General features: G+C 38.0%; 1 protein-coding gene across 2 annotated transcripts in view; it reads right to left on the bottom strand.

Annotated features, from left to right (window-relative positions):
* TBCK (TBC1 domain containing kinase) overlaps window positions 1-21,795 on the bottom strand; it is a 209,094-nt gene that overhangs the window by 13,041 nt on the left and 174,258 nt on the right. For both annotated transcript variants that reach the window (XM_027543890.1, XM_027543891.1), the window contains exon 25: window positions 18,615-18,774. In XM_027543890.1, coding sequence (XP_027399691.1) covers window positions 18,615-18,774 — 160 coding nt within the window. The remainder of the gene's footprint in view (window positions 1-18,614; window positions 18,775-21,795) is intronic.

Raw genomic sequence — 21,795 nt, 5'->3', positions numbered from 1 at the left:
GGGAAATTCCATGGATAGAGGAGCCTGGCAGGCTACAGTCCACAGAGTTGCAAACAGTTGGGCACGACTGAGTGAGTGAGCACACACAAAGAAAAGCCCTACATCTTTTTGTTTTGTATTGTAGAATATTAAGTGTTTATAACTGGAAGGCTTCTGTACATACCCATATAGTTTTTACTCTCCTTTGAATTCCAGTCTGAACCTCTAAATACTTGACTGACATTTTTTTATACTGGTGTCCCATGAGCACTTCAAACACAGTATATCCCAACATCATTATATTCCTTCCAAACCTACTTTATTGTCTCTTCCTTATCTATTAAAGGTATCAGCAATCTCCCCAAAATCAAACCTGAAAACTTTAAGGTGATATTTTACTTAAAAAAATCAAAACTTCCTTTGGCTCCATATTCAATTAGGCACAAAACTGTGCTAGTTCTGTGATTTATCTTTGATCCATTCCCTCTTTTCCATTCCTCAGCTCATACTTCATTTTAGATCCCAATTACTCTTGAATTAGTCCCTCAGTGGTTCTTGCATTTTTAGTTCTTCCTGTTCCATTTTACCCAGTACCTTGCTGCTGCTGCTGCTACTGCTATTAAGTCACTTTAGTCATGTCCAACTCTGTGCAATCCCATAGATAGCAGCCCACCAGGCTCCCCCAGCCCTGGGATTCTCCAGGCAAGAACACTGGAGTGGGTTGCCATTTCCTTCTCCAATGCATGAAAGTGAAAAGTGAAAGTGAAGTCACTCAGTTGTGTCCGACTCTTCGAGATCCCATGGACTGCAGCCCACCAGGCTCCTCCGTCCATGGGATTCTCCAGGCAAGAGTACTGGAGTGGGGTGCCATTGCCTTCTCTGCAGTACCCTGCTACCTACATGGTAACATTATGGAGGACCTTTAGGAAATCCAGTAATTGTTATATAGAGATATGTTCCTTCGTAGGGCTAGTGCCCTTCAGCAAGATCGGTGGATTTCTTACAAGGAATAGCTTGCTTATTTATAGTCAGTAAGGGCAATCTGTAGTACCTAAAAGTTCTTATTCAACGTTTCATTTTGGTAATATTAAGTCTAAAGTTTCTTTGAATTTTGAGAATGACAAAAGAAATTCATTTTAGACTTATACTTGCTTATTCTTTAGGTTAAAGGTTAATGAGAAGGTTGTCCTTTAGTATCTTAAATAAGGTAAAAGAAGATAGTGACAGGATGTTACCAGATGCCTTGAGTCACATAGTAATAGCAGGGAGGCCATTTCCTGAAATCTCTTGAAAGTTGCAGAGCTTTGGCTGTCAGTCTCAGAGAAGCACCTCTGTTGTCTTTTCTGAACAGCCGTTTGAGCTTTGCTGACACCGGGGGCTTAAGAAACTGTTTAGACAGTGGGAGACGGCAAGCTTAAGGCAGGAGGTCAACTAAAGGTAGAATCTGGATAGAATCTGGCACTGAAATAGACTGGGAATACAGGAAGAGTGAAATTCTTTAACTGGTCTCTAGTTCTTGGTGTTTTAAAATTTCAATTTCTTTGGGAGCATGGGCAAAAGAGAGGGGAGACACTTAAAAATAACTTTTCAAATGATTTTCTAAACTATAGCTGAGAATGTTACTTTCCTTCTTTAAAATCTTTAATAGCTCCCCACTGCTAAAATGTAAACTCCCTAGCATAGCATTGAAGGCCTTCTATAACCAAATACCCCACCTATCTTTCCAGCCTTATCCGTAGTTAAAATGCTCTTCAGAGAAGCCCTGTGCTTTCTAATCAGCCTGTGTTATTTCCTTTGCCTGGAATGTTCCCGCCTGACTACGCCCTCCTCTCAACACTTTACCTTACTGAAATCCTACTGATAATTCAAGATCTAGGTCTATTATCACCTTCCCCATGAAACTTGAGGAATCCTTCACTTAACTTGAAGAAATTCCTTCCTTCTCACTGATTTTCTACAACTTTAACTATAAATCTCATAGCACATTGCATATTCTACTTTTGAGTTTTAATCAGTTGTACATGTGTTTTATCTTTTTAATTAGATTTTTTCACTTCATACATGTCTTATCTTAATTAGATTGCAAGTTTTATATGGCCAAAGCCTGCCTTTCTCATTTCTGCTTCCTCATAATAGTTTCCACCCTGTAGATACTCAATGTTTGTTGTCCTAAACTAAACTTGTAGTTGATATTAGCATTTTTTTCTATCGTCTTTTTACCAATTTCTGTAAGTGCACGGTCTACTGCAAACTATTATTTTTAAGATGTTCATTCTTAACTTAGTCACTAATTTAACCATCAAATATGAATTGAGTGCTTGCTACCCGAAAGGCACTACGCTAGGGGCTGGGGGTGTGACCATGAATACAATGTAATCCCTGTCCTCAGTGAGCCTGGACTTCAGGAGGAGATGCAGGTAAGTGGACAGCTGACTACAATGCCCTTTGATAAATGCCTCACAGAACCATTATTTAAGGTTGTACAAATTGTGCCTGACATGAGAGAACATGGAAAAGAGGTAAGTGAAGCATGAAATGTAGCCCCATCGTCTCCAATCCAAGTTTTGTGGCCTTACATGGTGCTGTGTTCCTAAATGAACACATTTATCTAATGCGCACAGAAATTCTGTATGTGGTCTCAATGCCACTGTAAGAGTAAGTAAAATATTTTCTATGAGCACTTGAAAAAGCTACTTAGTTCCACACTTGAGGAATTAAGAATGAATTCCATAAAGAAATGCTATATGAACAGCTTTTCAAGACAAAAGGGTGAACAGAAATAAGAATGCTTCAAATAGAGAGAAGTACAAAGAGACAGTATAAAAGGAACTATGAGTAGTTTAATTATGCCTGGACTCTAAGAGCAGTGAGAGTGAGCTTGGAAAACAGAGTCCAGTTCAAGAAAGGCCTTATAAACTCTGATTAGAGTTTGAATTTTGATGGCAATGGGAAGTCATACAGGCATTCTGACAATGATCAGGTATCATTCACAAATCTCATTGGTTGTAGGGTGGAGCTGGGGGAAGAAGGTTGCTTGCAGGTAAGGACAGTGGGAAACGGTAGTAGGTTAGGCATGAGATATTGATCTCAGTGAAGACAGTTTGGAAATGAATATGAGAGAATTTCAGACCTACTTAACAGGATGATAAGACAAATAGTAATTTTCCATAAAGTTTATTCCACCAGCAAAGAAGGAGGGAAAATTCACTATTTCAATCAAATAGGCTGGGTGGTATGGAGGAAGGTGTAGGAACTTTGTAGCTGGACAGCACAGAGTTTGAATCAGGGTTCTGTTAATACCACTGGTTAGCTGTGGGATCTTAGGTGAGTCACTTAGGCTTTTGGCCTTAGTTTCTTCATCTGTTAAATCTGTAATAATTATACACTTTACTAGCGTATTTAAAGTGTTGAGAGGTTTAAATTCGATATTATATATGTAAGTGTTTGATTCATACTAAATAGTCTCTATAAAGCTAGTTTCCTCCTTTTCTCCTCTTTCCTTTCCCCAAGTGATCCTTTAATAGGAAAGCCATTTACAACATTCTGCAATTGAACAGATTCAAACTTAAAAGACCAGAGTTCTTCCCATATGGAACGTAATATAGGGCTTCCAGTGTAAATGGTGAACTGTTTATGTTGGAGCAGTAATTTATACTAGTGACTCTTATAGTTTACTGGGTCACATATAGTTTTGGCAATCAGAAGAAAGCTTATGAACCTATTCTCTGAAAAAATATATCATACAGCACATACGTATATAACACTTGGAACAAATTTTTAATTAATTCAAAGAATTTCTAAAACTCATATGAATTCTAGGTTAAAAATTTTCCTTTACATTAATTCATTTAATTAAAAAATTTATGATAGCTAATAGCGACCTAGTATTTATGCATAAGGCAAACTGGGATCTTTCTACAGATTTACAGATTAGTGTTTAAAAACAGCTTATACTTTCAAATAAGTTCTCTTAAGAATGGCTATGTGGAAATTTTCTGAAAAGCTGACATTAAAGAAATAGGAGAAAACATTTTGGATATGACATAAAAGTTTGTTTTTATGACATAAAAGCATACTGGCTCACATTAGAGGATAAGCCTCTTTTGATAAAATTCCATCATCTAATACCATTAATGTATCAGGAGCGCTAATGAGTTCTGTGGCACATTTTCCTATGATCTGCAATACTGAGGACGAGAATTTCAGCAACAATCATTTATCCACTTCTGTTTATACTAGACAACTGAGAACGGTAAACCCATACTGTGTCCAAGGCACCAGTCGTATTACACACAGTATACCATGCTCTGAAAAGGATGTACACAATAAAAACTCAGATTCAAAAGCGAGGCTGTGATGGATGGACCACGGCCAAACCCCAAACTTTGTAGGTCAAGAGGGAGGGTGAGTATGGTTATTTTCTCATTCAGCCACAAACATTCCTGTGGTAAGGAATAATTAATTAAATGGCAGGCTATGGAGACCAGGTTTAGGTATACAGAATAACACATATTAAGACAAAATAACTTTTGTCCAGTGACAGGTCATGAATATAGCACCAGAGATCACAAGATTCAGATAATGACTTGGAAGTTTTTTTTCTGGAAATTGTAAATGAGCTCCCTCTGTTTTTTAAAAAATTGCTTATACACATAATACATCTAATAAACATGTTACAAAACCAAAGTCTGGGTTAGGTGTTTTAGGGTTCCCGTTACTGCAACTCCTACATTGCTTTTCAATTCACACAATTTTTGAAAGGTTATAAGAATAGGGATTCTCAGGACAGGTTTTATTTTAGTTTATGGGCTTTTAAAAGTAAATTATCCTCCATTGCTTAACAAATGTAAAGTTATATAGAAGAGTTTTCACTGTTACTCTTAAGCCTCATATGATGTCTAGTGTCTTCAAGATGCATTAATATCTAAACTCTTTCCTTATAATCTGATATAAACCCACAGACCAAAAAATTTGCTGACAAAAAGGCAAGGAAAAGGTCAGGAGAAAAGCCAAGTTCAACCATAACCAGTGCTTACAGTTCTAACAAGACCAAGAAAGAATTCCTTACATATTTGGAACTTATAAAGGAGATTCACTTCCTATTATCAAAATGCCTAAGGTACAATTATAAAGAGACCTAATGTATTTTTTGACAGAACGTTTCATACAAAGTAAAGGTATTATATTAATTGGACAAACTAGACAGATACTATCAGGAGCTAGAGAAATTTACTATATGGATAAGATATACGCTGAATTGGTTTAAGGAGTTTTCAGAATCGTTTGGTCCCCTTTGAACACTCACTTGGAGGAGGACAATCTCAAATGCCTGAGGCCAAAAGCTAAGGGAAGAGCTTGAGCAGAGAAGGAAGAAAGGAGACGGAGCTAGAGAAAAATGGAAAAGGCAAGGGCTACTAGTGATTATCTCAGTATCACAAATCTTGGTTTAGCTTGGTTAAGGGATCCAGGAAGTAGTGGGGTGGGACTGGAGGGCAGGAGCCTCCTATTACTGCAATACAAATTAACTTCCAATCCGACATGGGAAGGTCAAATAACCTTGGCCTCCAGGGGACTATAAATGAACACAACTGGAGAATCATCTTATTTTTAAAAATAGTTGCAACAGTATGCCTTGCTTATTATAAATCTGCTTATTTTCACTTGAAAACAAATGCCATATTCTAAATTTAATCCTTACATGCCAAGGATAGAAAACATCAGCTACACACAATGTTTAGTCATAGAATTGCCACAAAAATCATCTCTTGTCTAGGCTTCTGAATCAAATGCTATTCAGAAGTGTTTGTTTTGGTTTTAAAGAAAAGAATAATAACACACATGGCTTATTACTGAAGATGGCTCTTATGTTCTCAGATGAATATTTCTTCTGATGACAAAAGAAAAGCACTGATTTCATGCCAAGAGGATATCCAAAGGGTTGTTGACAAGTCAAAGTGAAACACAAAGATTCCTTCAATTTCTTTCTTAGATAACTTTTCGATGTGATACACTAGCAGTGATGAAATCTTTGTGGTCTTATAACCACTAAATATAACCTAGACAAAGAGTAATTATTTTTAGAGTTTCATGTGTTTCAGTGACTAACATAGTAATATGATGTACTGTTGAAAGGACTCAGTGAAAGTAAACACTGACTGGAGTTTCATTTTGCTCTGGTCAGTGTTGTTGGCCATTTTTCTGTCAGAGACCTATCACTAGCTCGAGTTGGATCCCACTGTATTATTTTCCCACAAGGGAAAAAAGGAAACCCAGTAACATTTTAAAGCATGCTGTTGTGCTAAGTCATCATTGTTGCTAAACATTATTATGTACTTCTAGGAAAGAAGTGGATTCACCATGATGTTTTGTCAAGCTAAGATGTATACGACTTTGACCTTAGGCTGGGGGTAGGACAGTGTGAGTAATGACTGCTAAGAGAATCAAAACAAATCATACATCTGTCCATGAAGGAATGATGCTAAAGCTGAAACTCCAGTACTCTGGCCACCTCATGGGAAGAGTTGACTCATTGGAAAAGACTCTGATGCTGGGAGGGATTGGGGTCAGGAGGAGAAGGGGACAACAGAGGATGAGATGGCTGGATGGCATCACTGACTCGATGGACGTGAGTTTGAGTGAACTCCAGGAGATGGTGATGGACAGGGAGGCCTGGAATGCTGCGATTCATGGGGTCACAAAGAGTCAGACACGACTGAGAGACTGAACTGAACTGAACTGAATATTTGATTAGTGCTTAAAATAAAAATTTCTGTTAAAATTGAGTAATCCACTCTAGGATATAACAATGAACTTTCCTGAGTTCATTTAATCCAGGATATGGATGGTAGACTATTTCTGCCTCTCCCTACTGATTTGAAAAGCTATTGCCTTAATTCTCAGATTTATATACTTGCTCTCTGAGATTAATTCAGCATGTTTCCTTGTATACCCAGGGAATCTAATTCTAGTTTAACAATCGAAGATGCAGTTTCTCATGTGAGTTTCAAAGACATGATTATTTCTGCAAGAAGACAAGAGTGAGACCTTGCCACGTTTTTCATTTAAATGTGCCACAAAGCTTGAATTGTCTTTACCCTTCTTTTCATACAGGGGTCTTCCTACTCCCATAGCGACAGATGCAGCCTGTTAACGCCTGGCTTGTCAAATGCTTGCTGACTATACAGCAGCAAGGATCAGCACAAAATCTGATCCCACTCTTGAACAGTACTATACATTTCAGAGACTAGGGATTCCACTCACTGGAGACTATCTGAATTTCCTTGATGCTGGCATAACTTTGTTCACAAAATATCTGGAAATGCTTGATTCTATCATGGTTCACTGCTTTATTGAACCTGAAGGTTAAGGTGAATTAAAGATTACTGACAAGTGAGATTTAATAGGACTTAATTCTGGTATGCAGAAGCCTCTACCTAGAATACTAATTAAGCTAAGATCTTTGTAGTCCTTTTTTGTCCTATTCTGAGGGGGGCGGGGGTGAAGAGTAATGTTTTATCTAGAGTAGAAATGTCAGATTCTAAAAGTTTTTTGATGTATTTAATGTGGGAGCAAGGTCAAAAACAAAAGCCTTATGAAGTGGTAATTGTAAAGAAGCTATCTCATAGAAAAAGTTGCTAATCAGTTGTAATTACAGGAAACAGTTCATGAATACATAATTAAAATGGAATCATATATCTCTGATTATAGTTTCCCAGGTACATGAATAAGTGATATTTCTCAGATCTCTTCTGTTTTCTGTGTGATTTTAGACAATACATTCAATACATCTGGTCACTGTAGAGTACTTCCTTCATACCTGTATTACAAAAAATACCCTAGTCCTAATTGCTATGTCAAATGAGTGATTTAATACTATCATATTCTAGATAAGTGGTTCACTTATTTTCTCTTGCAGTTGTTCAATGATATTTTGCTAGTTGTAAATCCACTATTGAGAGATTTTTCTTTTACTGAACTATACTTGATTTCATTTGATGAATTTTCAGTCTAACTTTATTACTAGGTTTTAACGGCAGATGTAAGACTAGAAAAATTATAATCAGTGCCTACTGTTTTGCAAACAGAAAGTTCCCAAGTCCAAATCATAAACATTTTGTGTTTGACATAAAATCATAAACATCTGCAAAGATAATTTGTAACCATACTAACTAGAATTGGTACCTCTGCTTTCTTTTCACAGCACTCAACTATGGCTTTCTTAATCTTTTCAAAACAGGACTGTGCCAGTTGCAGTGCATTGATTTCAGCTTAGAAGAAAAGCTGCTACTTGTTTAGAAATCACTGTTTTGGTTTTGATACACACAGAGGAAAAATATTAGACCTGATCAGAACAGCTTTTATGAAAATCCTCACTATTGTTTGACCAAAAATTGTAGGGCTCCATACGAACTGGGGACAGTGGGGGTATCCTGAAGATATCAAACTCTAGAACTTAAAATCAATATAAAAAATTTATAACATAAAATTTTCCATCTTAACCATTTTAGGTGTACAATTCAGTGGTATTAAGTATATTCACAATGTTGTATAACTATAACTGTAATAGGGAAGAGTCTATTTTGACTATTCCACACTAGATCTGTTTCTTTGGCTGCTTTTGTTATTACAATCACACATAATGGCCTGCCTCAGAGAATCCTGCCCCTCTGCCTGACTGTTAAGCTGAAGTGCCTTTGTTCAGAACCTTGTCCACCTGCAGATGGCAGGAAGGAAGAAATTAACACGTCTCCCAGCCTGAGGCTTGCCATTTTAGGAGATACTTAGAAGATTAAATGGCCTTTTTACTTTGCTTTCTCACCTCCTCCTATTTTTTATCCATAAAAGAACCTGGCATCCAGACCCCAACAAGATGGTTATTTTGACACATTAGTCTGCCATCTACTTGGTCAGCTGGCTTTCTGAATAAAGTAGTATTCCTTGCCTTAACATTTCATCTCTCGGATTCACTGACCTCTCGTGCAGTGAGAAGAGCAAGCTTGGACTGAGTAACATGACCACTGGTTATTTCCATTTTTTTTTTTTTTTAAATCATTAATGGGAAACCCTGTACCCATTGAGAAACCTATATGCAGGTTAGGAAGCAACAGTTAGAACTGGACATGGAACAACAGACTGGTTCCAAATAGGAAAAGGAGTACGTGAAGGCTGTATATTGTCACCCTGCTTATTTAACTTCTGTGCGGAGTACATCATGAGAAACGCTGGGCTGGAAGAAGCACAAGCTGGAATCAAGATTGCCAGGAGAAATATCAATAACCTTAGATATGCAGATGACATGATCCTTATGGCAGAAAGTGAAGAGGAACTAAAAAGCCTCTTGATAAAAGTGAAAGAGGAGAGTGAAAAAGTTGGCTTAAAGCTCAACATTCAGAAAACTAAGATCATTGCATCTGGTCCCATCACTTCATGGGAAATAGATGGGGAAACAGTGGAAACAGTGTTAGACTTTATTTTTTTTGGAATCATAAAATTCCATAAAACACATAAAATTATCTTTTATGTGTTTGTCTTCTTTACACTGTTTTGAAGGCTCATGGCAAATAGATGGGGAAACAATGGAAACAGTGAGAGACTTTATTTTTTGGGGCTCCAAAATCACTGCAGATGGTGACTGTAGCCATGAAATTAAAAGATGCTTGCTCCTTGGAAGAAAAGCTATGACCAATCTAGACAGCATATTAAAAAGCAGAGACATTACTTTGCCACCAAAGGTCCATCTAGTCAAAGCTATGGTTTTTCTAGTAGTCATGTATGGATGTGAGAGTTGGACTGTAAAGAAAGCTGAGTGCCAAAAAATTGATGCTTTTGAATTGTGGTGTTGGAGAAGACCCTTGAGAGTCCCTTGGACTGCAAGGAGATCACACCTGTCAATCCTAAAGGAAATCAGTCCTGAATATTCATTGGAAGGACTGATGCTGAAGCTGAAACCCCAATACTTTGGGCACCTGATGTGAAGAACTGACTCACTGGAAAAGACCCTGATGCTGGGAAAGATAGAAGGTGGGAAGAGAAGAAGACGACAGAGAATGAGATGGTTGGATAGCATCACTGACACGATGGACATAAGTTTGAGTAAACTCTGGGAGTTGGTGATGGACAGGGAAGCCTGGTGTGCTGAAGCCCATGGGGTTGCAAAGAGTTGGACACGACTGACTGAACCAAACTGAAGGCTCATCCATGTTGTAATGTGTATCAGAACTTCATTCCAAAGTACATTATATGTATATACCACACTTTGTTTATTCATTCATGTCTTGAGGGACACTTGGGTTGTTTCTACTTTTGGACATCATAAATAATGCTGCTATGAAAACTGGCATACAAGTATCCTGTTTAAGTCCATGTTTTCCATTCTTTTGGTATTTACCTAGGAGTGGAATTGCTTATTATATGGTCATTCTATGTTTACATTTTGAAGGAACTGCCAAACTATTAAACTGTTTTCTACATAAGCTACATTACTCTACATTCCCCCCGCCCCTCCAAGCCATGCACCTGGGTTCCAGTTCTCCAAGTTCTTGCCAACATTTGGGTGCAAAGTGGTATTTCACTGTGTCTTTGATTTGCATTTCCCTACACAGAGGATGAGATGGTTGGATGGTATCACTGACTCAATGGACATGTGTTAGGGTAGACTCTGGGAGTTGGTGATGGACAGGGAGGCCTGGTGTGCTGTGGCTCATGGAGTCACAAAGAGTCGGACATGACTGAGTGAGTGAACTGAACTGGATGACAAATGGTGTCAGGTATCTTTTCATGTGCTTATGGCCAAATTTGTAAACTTAAAAATTTGATTGCCTTCTTTTGTTGAGTTGTAGGAATTGTTAGTGAACAGAAATATAACTAATGTTTGTGGGTTGACTTTGTATTCCAGTAATAATCCTTTATAGATACATAATTTACAAATACTTTGTCCTATTTTGTGGGTGGCAAGGATTGTTGGCCACCATGAGAAGCAGGAAAAGGTGAAGAAAGATTCAACCCACAGCCTCAGAGGGAACATGGCTGACACCTTGATTTCAGTACTCTTGCCTGGAAAATCCCATGGACGGAGGAGCCTGGTAGGCTTCAGTCCATGAGGTCGCTAAGAGTCAGACATGACTGAGCGACTTCACTTTCACTTTTCACTTTCATGCATTGGAGAAGGAAATGGCAACCCACTCCAGTATTCTTGCCTGGAGAATCCCAGGGATGGGGGAGTCTGGTGGGCTGCTGTCTATGGGGTCGCACAAAGTTGGACACTACTGAAGCGACTTAGCAGCAGCAGCAGCAGCAGCAGCATATTGAAAAGCAGAGACATTACTTTGCCAACAAAGGTCCATCTAGTCAAGGCTATGGTTTTTCCAGTGGTCATGTGAGAGTTGGACTGTGAAGAAAGCTGAGTGCCGAAGAATTGATGCTTTTGAACTGTGGTGTTGGAGAAGACTCTTGAGAGTCCCTTGGACTGCAAGGAGATCCAACCAGTCCATTCTAAAGGAGATCAGCCCTGGGATTTCTTTGGAAGGAATGATGCTAAAGCTGAAACTCCAGTACTTTGGCCACCTCATGTGAAGAGTTAACTCATTGGAAGACTCTGATGCTGGGAGGGATTGGGGGCAGGAGGAAAAGGGGACGACAGAGGATGAGATGGCTGGATGGCATCACTGACTCGATGGACGTGAGTCTGAGTGAACTCCGGGAGTTGGTGATGGACAGGGATGCCTGGCATGCTGCGATTCATGGGATCGCAAAGAGTTGGACACGACTGAGCGACTGAACTGAGCATCTAGAACTATATTGTATTAAGCCACCCAGTTTCTATTACTTTTCATATCCTAGGAAACTAATGTATGTTCATTTTTGATACCTTTTATTTCTTTTTCTTGCCTAATTGCTCTGGTGAGAATTAACACAAATCCTTCTCAAACCCTTCCAACAAACTGAACATGAGAGGACCCTTCTTAACTCATGCTACAAATCAGCATCATTCTCCTGTCAAAGTCAAACAAAATCATTGCAAGAAAAGAAAAGTACAGACAAAAACCCTTGATGACTATTGATGTAAAAACTTCAACAAAATACTGGCAAACTGAATTCAGGAGGCTCCTGAAAGGATTATGTACCATGACCAAATGGAATTTACACTAGGAATGCAAGGATAGTTAAATATATGGATATCAATGTGGATAACAATACCACATTCATAGAAGAAAGGGAAAAATCATAATTACAATTATCTCCACTGATGCAGAAAAAACATTTAATAAAATTCAATACCATTCAATGATAAAATACTCAATAAACTTAAATAGAAGAGAATCTCCTTAATGTGACAAAAGCGACGTATGAAAAAAATCCAACTAACATCATATTCAATGGTCAAAGACCGAAAGCTGTTTCCCTAAGATCAGGAAGAAGACACGGATGCCTGCTCTTGCCATTCTATTAAAAAAAGTATAGAATCTACTTTTTTTTCAATGTTTCTGTGGAAGAATGGGAGATTAGCACTGCTCACTCTGCCATTTTGCTGCTGTTACTTGCAAACTCTAGAACTTTTATACTCTTATCATATATAAAATAGTACTTACCAAATTCACATTTGGTATTATATGCAAATTATATAGTACTGGAAAATAAAATTAATAGCTGAAATTAATTGAGTGCTTACTATTATGAGGCTGTGTACTGAACCCCTTATTGCCTAATCTGCAATCTTTTCAACAATGCCATGAGGTAGGTATTATTTTCCCCATCTTATAAAGGAATCAATGGTGACTTAGGGAGGTTAAACCATCTGCATAGTTTAACAGCTAGTAAGAAAGAGAACAGAGCAGCTAATATAGTCTGACTAAAAAATCATACATTTAAATAGCATCCTTATAACAGTCAGGGTTCCAACAAACCCTCAGGATAAATTGAGGGATTTTAACTCAGTGAGATTAATTACAACATTATGGAATGTAAGAGAACCATATAGGATGATGTAGTAACCCTGCAACTACCAAAAAGCAGAGCTGTTGCCGCCCCTAAAGCTAATGGGACCAGGGGCTGGAAAGTGAGTATAGAGAAGGTTTATTGTAAAGAAGCATTAACCTTTAGTAGAGGAACACTGTAAAACTGAGACAACTTTGAAAGGAGAAACCAGGGGGATAAATATCCTGACCTCGCTCCCTCCCAAAATTTGTCAGAGGTCCCCATTAGCTCAATAACTGGAAGCCAGAAGACATGGAAGTCTGCCATCTTGAACAGAGAGCAGCGTGAAGAACTGTGGAGGATGGATCTATGATGGGAGGTAGGGTAAGTAAAAGATATCTAGTACCATGGATACATAGTAGAATTCTAGCAAATATGCTTTAAGTTGAGATGCCTCCAACTTAGAGGAGGGTGAGGGGAAAGGAAGCATTAGTAAAGTCATACAGATCTGTACAGCAGACAAAAAAATGATGGAACAATACAAGCAAAAGGATATCAAAAGTTCTCTTTAGCTCCAAGATGAAAAAAATTATTAAAAGTACATCTGTGGACAAAAGAATGTCATTAGCCATTTCAATAAACCAAGGGTGTTGCAGCCATAAAACCATCAACCACTGTAGAAGTCCCTGATGGTGTATGGTGAAGGCAATTACAGATGGAGAAAAACAGGATACTGGCCCTAGATAGTTAAGATGTATATCAAAGGAATAATTTCAATAAGCCCAGACTCTTGCATCTTGCCACACATAGAAAGGTACTAAAATCATTAGTACCACTGAGATGCCTGTTTTTGTGATCAGCAGTAATCTTTTGATGTTTGACTATATTTTTTTTCCCCCCTCAGCAAAAATGCTATATCCTGGCTCCTCCCTTCCCTCTTTGGAACATTCCCTAAGAGCTGAGAGGCTGTATCTCCAGCTTAAGTTCTCACTAAGTCTGCTGAATAAAACATGCTTCTCAAATTTTAGATTGTGCTTTTTTTTAGTTGACACATCTCTATACAAATATTTAAAACTGTTCCTCAAAAATTACGTTCTGACATTGGATTGAAGCATTAATAGCCAAGCATACAATCTGTTCAGTCACTTATGTGCAAGTATGAATAATCATGTAGAGTCTGAGGAAGAAGGAACTACTATGATAGCATCTGGTTTCTGATAAGGAAGACACTGGCTGATTTGTCAGGAATGTGATGGCTCTTTGTATACCATTATTGTCATATATTCTTATTGCTTCATCTAAATAGTCTTGCTTCCAGATTTCCTTCATTTGTCGAACTTTTAAATTTATTCGCACTGTGACACATGCATTTCACAACATGACATATGATCTATAGTTTATTATTTAATGAAAGAGTTACCCACTTATTTGTATATATATTTTGACCTTTATGATAAAGTAAACTTAGAACAAACATAAATCTAGAGATTAATACAATGAGTGGGATGTTGGGATGCATTTGACATATTTAAGAAGATTCAGTTATTCAGGTCCACTTGATACCATCTTTCAAATGGTTAATGCTTTCTGAAAGTACAGCCTTAAGCTTGTTAGCACTTAGTGCATAATTGGGAGGAGCTATTGTGATCCATGAAAAATCAGAACAAGTCTATTTTGAAAAAACAGGATAAATGGCTGCATTCAGACTCAAAAGCCTTACTTGCTCACTAAGTTAGGAGTATGGGCTTAGAGTCATATAGACCCATGTTTCAGTCCTGGCTCTGACACCAGCAAATTAGATAAACTCCAAATCTAAGTTTTCCTTGTACATAAAATGTATAAATAATGCCTCCCTCATAGAATTGTTGATCACTCACCTAGAGCCAGACACCCTGTACTGTGAAGTCAAGTGGGCCTTAGGAAGCATCACTACGAACAAAGCTAATGGAGGTGATGGAATTCCAGTTGAGCTATTTCAAATCCTGAAAGATGACACTGTGAAAGTGCTGCACTCAATATGCCAGCAAATTTGGAAAACTCAGCAGTAGCCACAGGATTGGAAAAGGTCAGTTTTCATTCCAATCCCAAAGAAACACAATGCCAAAGAATGCTCAAACTACCACACAATTGTACTCATCTCACACACTAGTAAAAGTAATGCTTAAAATTCTCCAAGCCAGGCTTCAGCAATACATGAACCGTGAACTTCCCGATATTTAAGGTGGTTTTAGAAAAGGCAGAGGAACCAGAGATGAAATTCCCAACATCTGCTGGATCATCAAAAAAGCAAGAGACTTCCAGAAAAACATCTATTTCTGCTTTATTGACTATGCCAAAGCCTTTGACTGTGTGGATCACAATAAAACTGTGGAAAATTCTGAAAGAGATGGGAATATCAGACCACCTGACCTGCCTCTTGAGAAACCAGCATACAGGTCAGGAAGCAACAGTTAGAACTGGACATGGAACAACAGACTGGTTCCAAATAGGAAAAGGAGTACGTCAAGGCTGTATATCGGAGAAGGCAATGGCACCCCACTCCAGTACTCTTGCCTGGAAAATCCCATGGATGGAGGAGCCTGGTGGGCTGCAGTCCATGGGGTCGCTAGGAGTCAGACACGACTGAGCGACTTCACTTTCACTTTTCACTTTCATGCACTGGAGAAGGAAAGGGCAACCCACTCCAGTATTCTTGCCTGGAGAATCCCAGGGACGGGGGAGCCTGGTGGGCTGCCGTCTATGGGGTCGCCGAGAGTTGGACACGACTGAAGCGACTTAGCAGCAGCAGCAGCAAGGCTGTATATCGTCACCCTGCTTATTTAACTTATATGCAGAGTACATCATGAGAAACGCTGGGCTGGAGGAAGCACAAGCTGGAATCAAGATTGCCGGGAAAAATATCAATAACCTCAGATATGTGGATGATACCAACTTTATGGCAGAAAGTGAAGAAGAACTAAAAAGCCTCTTGATGAAAGTGAAAGAGGAGAGTGAAAAGGTTGGCTTAAAGCTCAAAATTCAGAAAACTAAGATCATGGCATCTGGTCCCATCACTTCATGGGAAATAGATGGCGAAACAGTGGAAACAGTAGCTGACTTTATTTTTTTGGGCTCCAAAATCACTGCAGATGGTAATTGCAGCCATGAAACCAAAAGATGCTTACTCCTTGGAAAGAAAGCTATGACCAACCTAGACAGCATATTAAAAAGCAGACATTACTTTGCCAACAAAGGTCCGTCTAGTGAAGGCTATGGTTTTTCCAGTGGTCATGTATAGATATGAGAGTTGGACTATAAAGCTGAGCGCCGAAGAATTGATGTTTTTGAACTGTGGTGTTGGAGAAGACTCTTGAGAGTCCCTCGGACTGCAAGGAGATCCAACCAGTCCATTCTAAAGGAGATCAGTCCTGGGTGTTCATTGGAAGGACTGATGTTGAAGCTGAAACTCCAATATTTTGGCCACCTGATGTGAAGAACTGACTCATTTGAAAAGACCCTGATGCTGGGAAAGATTGAGGGCAGGAGGAGAAGGGGACAACAGAGGATGAGATGGCTGGATGGCATCACTAACTCAGTGGTCATGGGTTTGGGTGGACTTCGGGAGTTGGTGATGGACAGGGAGGCCTGGTGTGCTGCGGTTCATGGGGTTGCAAAGAGTCGGACATGACTGAGCGACTGAACTGAACTGATAGAATTGTTATGAAGAATAAAAAGAGATAACATATAGAAGTACTTGTCACAGTGCCAAGCACACAATCACCAGTCAGTAATTGGGATGATTATCACTGTTAACATTTCTTCCTGACAGTTTCCTTGGCAATCCAGTGGTTAAGACTCTATGCTTTCATTGTAGGGTGTGTGAGTTATACCCCTGGTCAGGGAATTAAAATTCTGCATGCCTCATGGTGCAGTCAAAATATAAAATAATTTTTTAAAGTCCAGCTCATTTGGAGTAATAAAAAACAACTCTTCCTAAGGCTGTGTATTATGTGCCACCCAGAAATAAGTGATTCTGAATACTATTTCTGTGAGTTGAATGTATTGATATGCATTGTAATGGAAAATGGATATTTTTCATTGGAGTGATACTGCAATATGGATTAATGTAACAGCAGCAGTATTGTGGTAATAATAGTAATAATAAAAGCCGATTTACATAAAAATAATTGAGATACCAAGGCTTTAGTTCTAAAATCTTCTCAGTTACTTATTAAAATTGCACATTAGTCATTTACTATACTGACTTTCTCTGAAATAGGTAAATTTAGATTCCCTATCAGGTGCTAAATACAGTGACATAAAAGAGAGATGAATAATTTAAGACTTACATAGCTAATATCCACTCAGATATTTCTTTAGTTTTGTCAATTAAGCTTTTTTTTAACCAAGGATGACTTTAATTTAGTGTCAAAAGCCAATACTTCTGAAACAAGATTATTAGATGCTTAAAACAGCCTATGACAATAGTCTTAAAGTTCTCACTTGACTACATTTCCATAGATATCCTTTCTGGATTATTCAGCTTATTTGCATAAGCTATCTTCAGAGAGCAAACTATCTCTGCTACTTTTTCAGGAGCAGATTCTTCTGTCCTTTTAGAAAAAGGGCCTGTCCTGGTTCACTGTTGCCTACATCTAGATATGTCATTTTAAAAGCCGCTTTATAGAGCTCTGATTGACATACAATAACTTATACATATTCAAAGTGTACATTTTAATGTTTGACTGAGGGATTTGTAAATAAGTACATTTGGCTCTCATAGTCCAGATAGCCTCTAACTTGTCTTTTATGAAAAGTAAAGGTTGATGTTTGGTAGAAACCAACACAATACTGTAAAGCAATTATCCTTCAATTAAAAATAAATAAATTAAAAAAAAAAAAGGTGAAGTTTTTGACCTCCAGAAACTACTCTGTTTCAAGTTTCAAAAATTTTAAGAACATAGCCAGAAGAGAGAAAAGCCATTTTACTGTTTCATATACTCCTCAGTTCCTGAAAGTTGATATCCTTCCCAAATTCTCTATTACCATAAAGCTTTGGGCCTGTAAGAAAGAAAACCCACAAATGATCCATCACAATCAACTTTCAAAACCACCAATGAAGTCCCACTGTTTTTCTCCAATGAAAGGAACTGAATTTACTTCTTGTAATTTCAGAAAATAGTTAAAACATCAAAACCACAACAAAACATAGTAGGCTATCATTTGAAGTTTCCTAAGCTTAGTATTGAAGAAGGCAATGGCACCCCACTCTAGTACTCTTGCCTGGAAAATCCCATGGACGGAGGAGCCTGGTAGGCTACAGTCCATGGGGTCGCTAAGAGTCAGACACGACTGAGCAACTTCACTTTCACTTTTCACTTTCATGCATTGGAGAAGGAAATGGCAACCCACTCCAGCATTCTTGCCTGGAGAATCCCAGGGACGGGGGAGCCTGGTGGGCTGCCGTCTATGGGGTCGCACAGAGTCAGACACGACTGAAGCGACTTAGCAGCAGCAGCAGCAAGCTTAGTATTGATCCTGATGCTGTAGAGTGAGGAAAAAAGGCTTGAATTCTTCTATAAGGAAAAGGTAGACAATCTCTTTGATGTAAGAATATAGACAGATATTCAAAGCTCATTTGATTTGCAACCAGCTCCTGAAGAAATAACATTTAGACAACCTGTTGCAGTAGGCCGGTAAACAACTCATCATGAGGTCCATATGACATTTCTGAGTACACTTACCACTGCTGTGTGCTTTGCCACATTCCCCACGATGACAATGACCTTCCCTTTGAAGCTCTGGAGCATGGCAGTGTAAGGTCCCTGGGTAAGCTCCCCTTCAGCAGTAAATGCAGTGCTGAATGGAATGTTGATGCTGCCTGAAATGTGACCCCGAACAAAACTGAGAAAAAAGGTTAAGGGAAACATTTATTTGTGTGCAGATTTGAATGTGTGAGAGAAGCTCACAGGGAATTAATTCTCAGAAGAGAGTACCATTAAAATCAAACACAAATGGAGATAAGACTTGAAAATCCCCTGAACAGACAAAACCAATTTAGTCACACAAGCAAAGATTAATTTAGCTTGTTTTGCAAGACAAGCGAGGCTAACTTGACCTGGGTCACTTCTTGTTTATGCCTCTGAAAATTGTAAGTGAAACTTAAACTGTCTCCCTAAATTGATATTTGACGTTCACTACCCATTTCCCTTTCATTTAAGAAAATTCTAATATTGTAACTAGTCACTGAAAAATGGTCACTGCTGCTTTTTAACAATATACCTCTAAGCCTCACTCCATGTTTTGGTTCAACTGCTCCTGGTTTGCAAACTGTCTTTTGGTGTGTACACAATAAACTTTTAATTAATTACTACTTTATTAATTAACTTTTATTAATTACTGCTTTAGTTATTCATCAGTTTTACTTCTTTTTTCCCCCTGAACTTTTGACAGAAAGGAAAAAGATTAGCCAAAGATGTAAACAAGACTTTCTTGATTAAACAAAATATTGTGAAAGTGATCAGAATGCAGCAAATCAATGGCAATCACATAGGTTGTACAACATTCATGGCTTTCAATTCATTATTACTATTATTACTACTACTGTGATTATTTTAAAGCTCTATTACAAAAGAGTGCAATTAAAAAGATGATTCTTCCTATAGAGTCTATAGAGAAAGATATTATATCAATCACTTTTTTAAAAAGCATAAATTAACAACTACAAAAACTGCTCTGAAACAGATGTATACGATGCTTTGATAGGACATGTCAATTTGAGGAGGACAGGGAAAGTTTCCACTAGGAAATAAGTGATGGCTGAGGTAAATCTGAATAATTAATAAAAGTTAGGCAACAGAATAGAATACAGGTGGTATAGGGTGGTGGAAGGGACAAACTATTTAAGGCAGGAATGTGAGGTGTGTATTGGGGAGGCACATGACTAATCATGAGAAGGAAGGAAGGCCAGTATAGTGGAATGCAGAGAGCAAAGACAGCATAAGACTAGCCTGGAAATGAATGCAGAGGCCAGATCATACAGCACCTTGCAGATCATGTTGTTAAAAATTGGTCTTTCTCCTAGAGCGAGGAAAATCAGGAAGTATTTTAGGCAGATAAGAACAGATCACATTTGCACCTGGGCAACAAGTTGGAGAAAGGCTAGGAGGAGAGTGAATGTGAAGGTCAGTCTGTGAGACGTCTGTCTAGGCTGTATTTTGTCTCCTCCTTAACAATCACTGATGATAATCATGAAGAGATGTTTATGTTCAATATTAGCAACTCCCCCTGAACTTCCACTTTAGATATGTTCTTTACAAAATGGAAAAGACATAGCATTTTAAAAGGTTATATCACAAGCAACGAATATCTGCCCCCCCAAAAAAAAACTAATCAGTCATTGCTGTAGAAGAATTATACATTATAATTATAATGTAATTAATATTAATATAATTATAAAATTATAATTATTTATTGACATGAAAATTTCTCAACTGCCCCAGTTTGTAGGTTCATCTTTAGAATATTACTTCTCTCTGTTTCTGTCAATCTCTCTTTTTCCCTTATTAACACCAAGAGGAGAAATTTGAGGCTCCTACTCTCAAGATTGATGGTGGAGGTTGAACACATTATCTTAAACTTCTAGTCAGCTGTTAATTCATTTTTCTTTAAAGAGAAGCATTTGGCACTAATAATGAGGGGAAGGATGTAAAAAGTTCTGGAAAATGAAATGAGAAATAGAATAGATACCATTCCAGGTACACTGTTTAGTTAGAATGTTCTAGAACATTTCATCAGCTCTAGTTTTTTGAACATTTACAATGAAATGACTCAGTATTCAAAGTATTGGCTTCAGTTTTCATGAACAGAAATGACTTTGTCCTCAGCATATAATTACTACAATAGCACTTTAATCTTTAATAAGGATATACTGTAAAAACTTTTGATTTTTCTCAAACTGTGAATATGACAACTCCACTATTTTCAGCAAAGCAATCTACATCTGCCAGCCTAAATCAACTGCCAGAGAGAGTTTCTGTGTTTATCAAATAGCCAGTGTCAACCATGTACATTTTTCCTTTTTAGTGTTTTTTCAGTAGCAAAAACAATACAAATCTATACTAGTTAAGTGCTCTAGCAGACACGTTTGCACTGCCTGCCCCAACCCTGCCTTCTTGTTTGAAAGGACCTCAACCACTGACCCTGATGAAAGGATGAGCGTAGGCGGTCACGTTTGCGTCAGGAGACCCCGCCACAATCAAGACTGACAGGACAGTAGGGAGAGGGAGGGTGAAGGTGGGTATCTGACATGGGCTGAGCCCATTAGACTCTCTCCCTTCAAAATCAAAGGTAAAAGGCAATGCTCAGACTGTGTTAAACTTATTCGAGCGCCTTCTCTATACATAATTTATTCAGCCACACATTAAAGAATTAAATAAAATTATTTACTTTACAAGATAAATTCTATATTTGGTTTAAAAAAAGTACCCACCTGTATCCAAATACCCAATATCTAATATCTGTATCTAAAGTCATACACAAGCATCTAGATGAGTTTCTAGGTTCAATATCACCAATTTATTACATGCTTTTAAAGAAGATTTTAGTCCAAATTGCCTTTTAGTCACTACAAGTATGTCATAAATTTATCATTCTAGAATTTGCTTTTGTGTTTTATGGTTTGATGTTTAAAAAAATGTTCACTAGATTAAATGTTAAAATGCTGACAAAGTATCATGGCAACAGAGTCCTTTGGGTAAGAGACAAGTTAGAATCCAAAATACAAAACTATTTCAAACCTTTTTAAAGCTATTTTAACACTTTGGACAATAAGACACAAAAGAAAAAAAATCTTAAACCACACTTGCCCCATTTTTAGTTTAGTTCAGTCAAAAAAATCCTGGAAAACATATAAAAGCACTCATC

Source organism: Bos indicus x Bos taurus, chromosome 6 (assembly GCF_003369695.1).
Source record: "Bos indicus x Bos taurus breed Angus x Brahman F1 hybrid chromosome 6, Bos_hybrid_MaternalHap_v2.0, whole genome shotgun sequence".
In the NCBI taxonomy this organism is placed as follows: Eukaryota; Metazoa; Chordata; class Mammalia; order Artiodactyla; family Bovidae; genus Bos; species Bos indicus x Bos taurus.
Note: the sequence above shows the minus strand (reverse complement) of the source record. Positions and strands in the feature narration are given on the sequence as shown.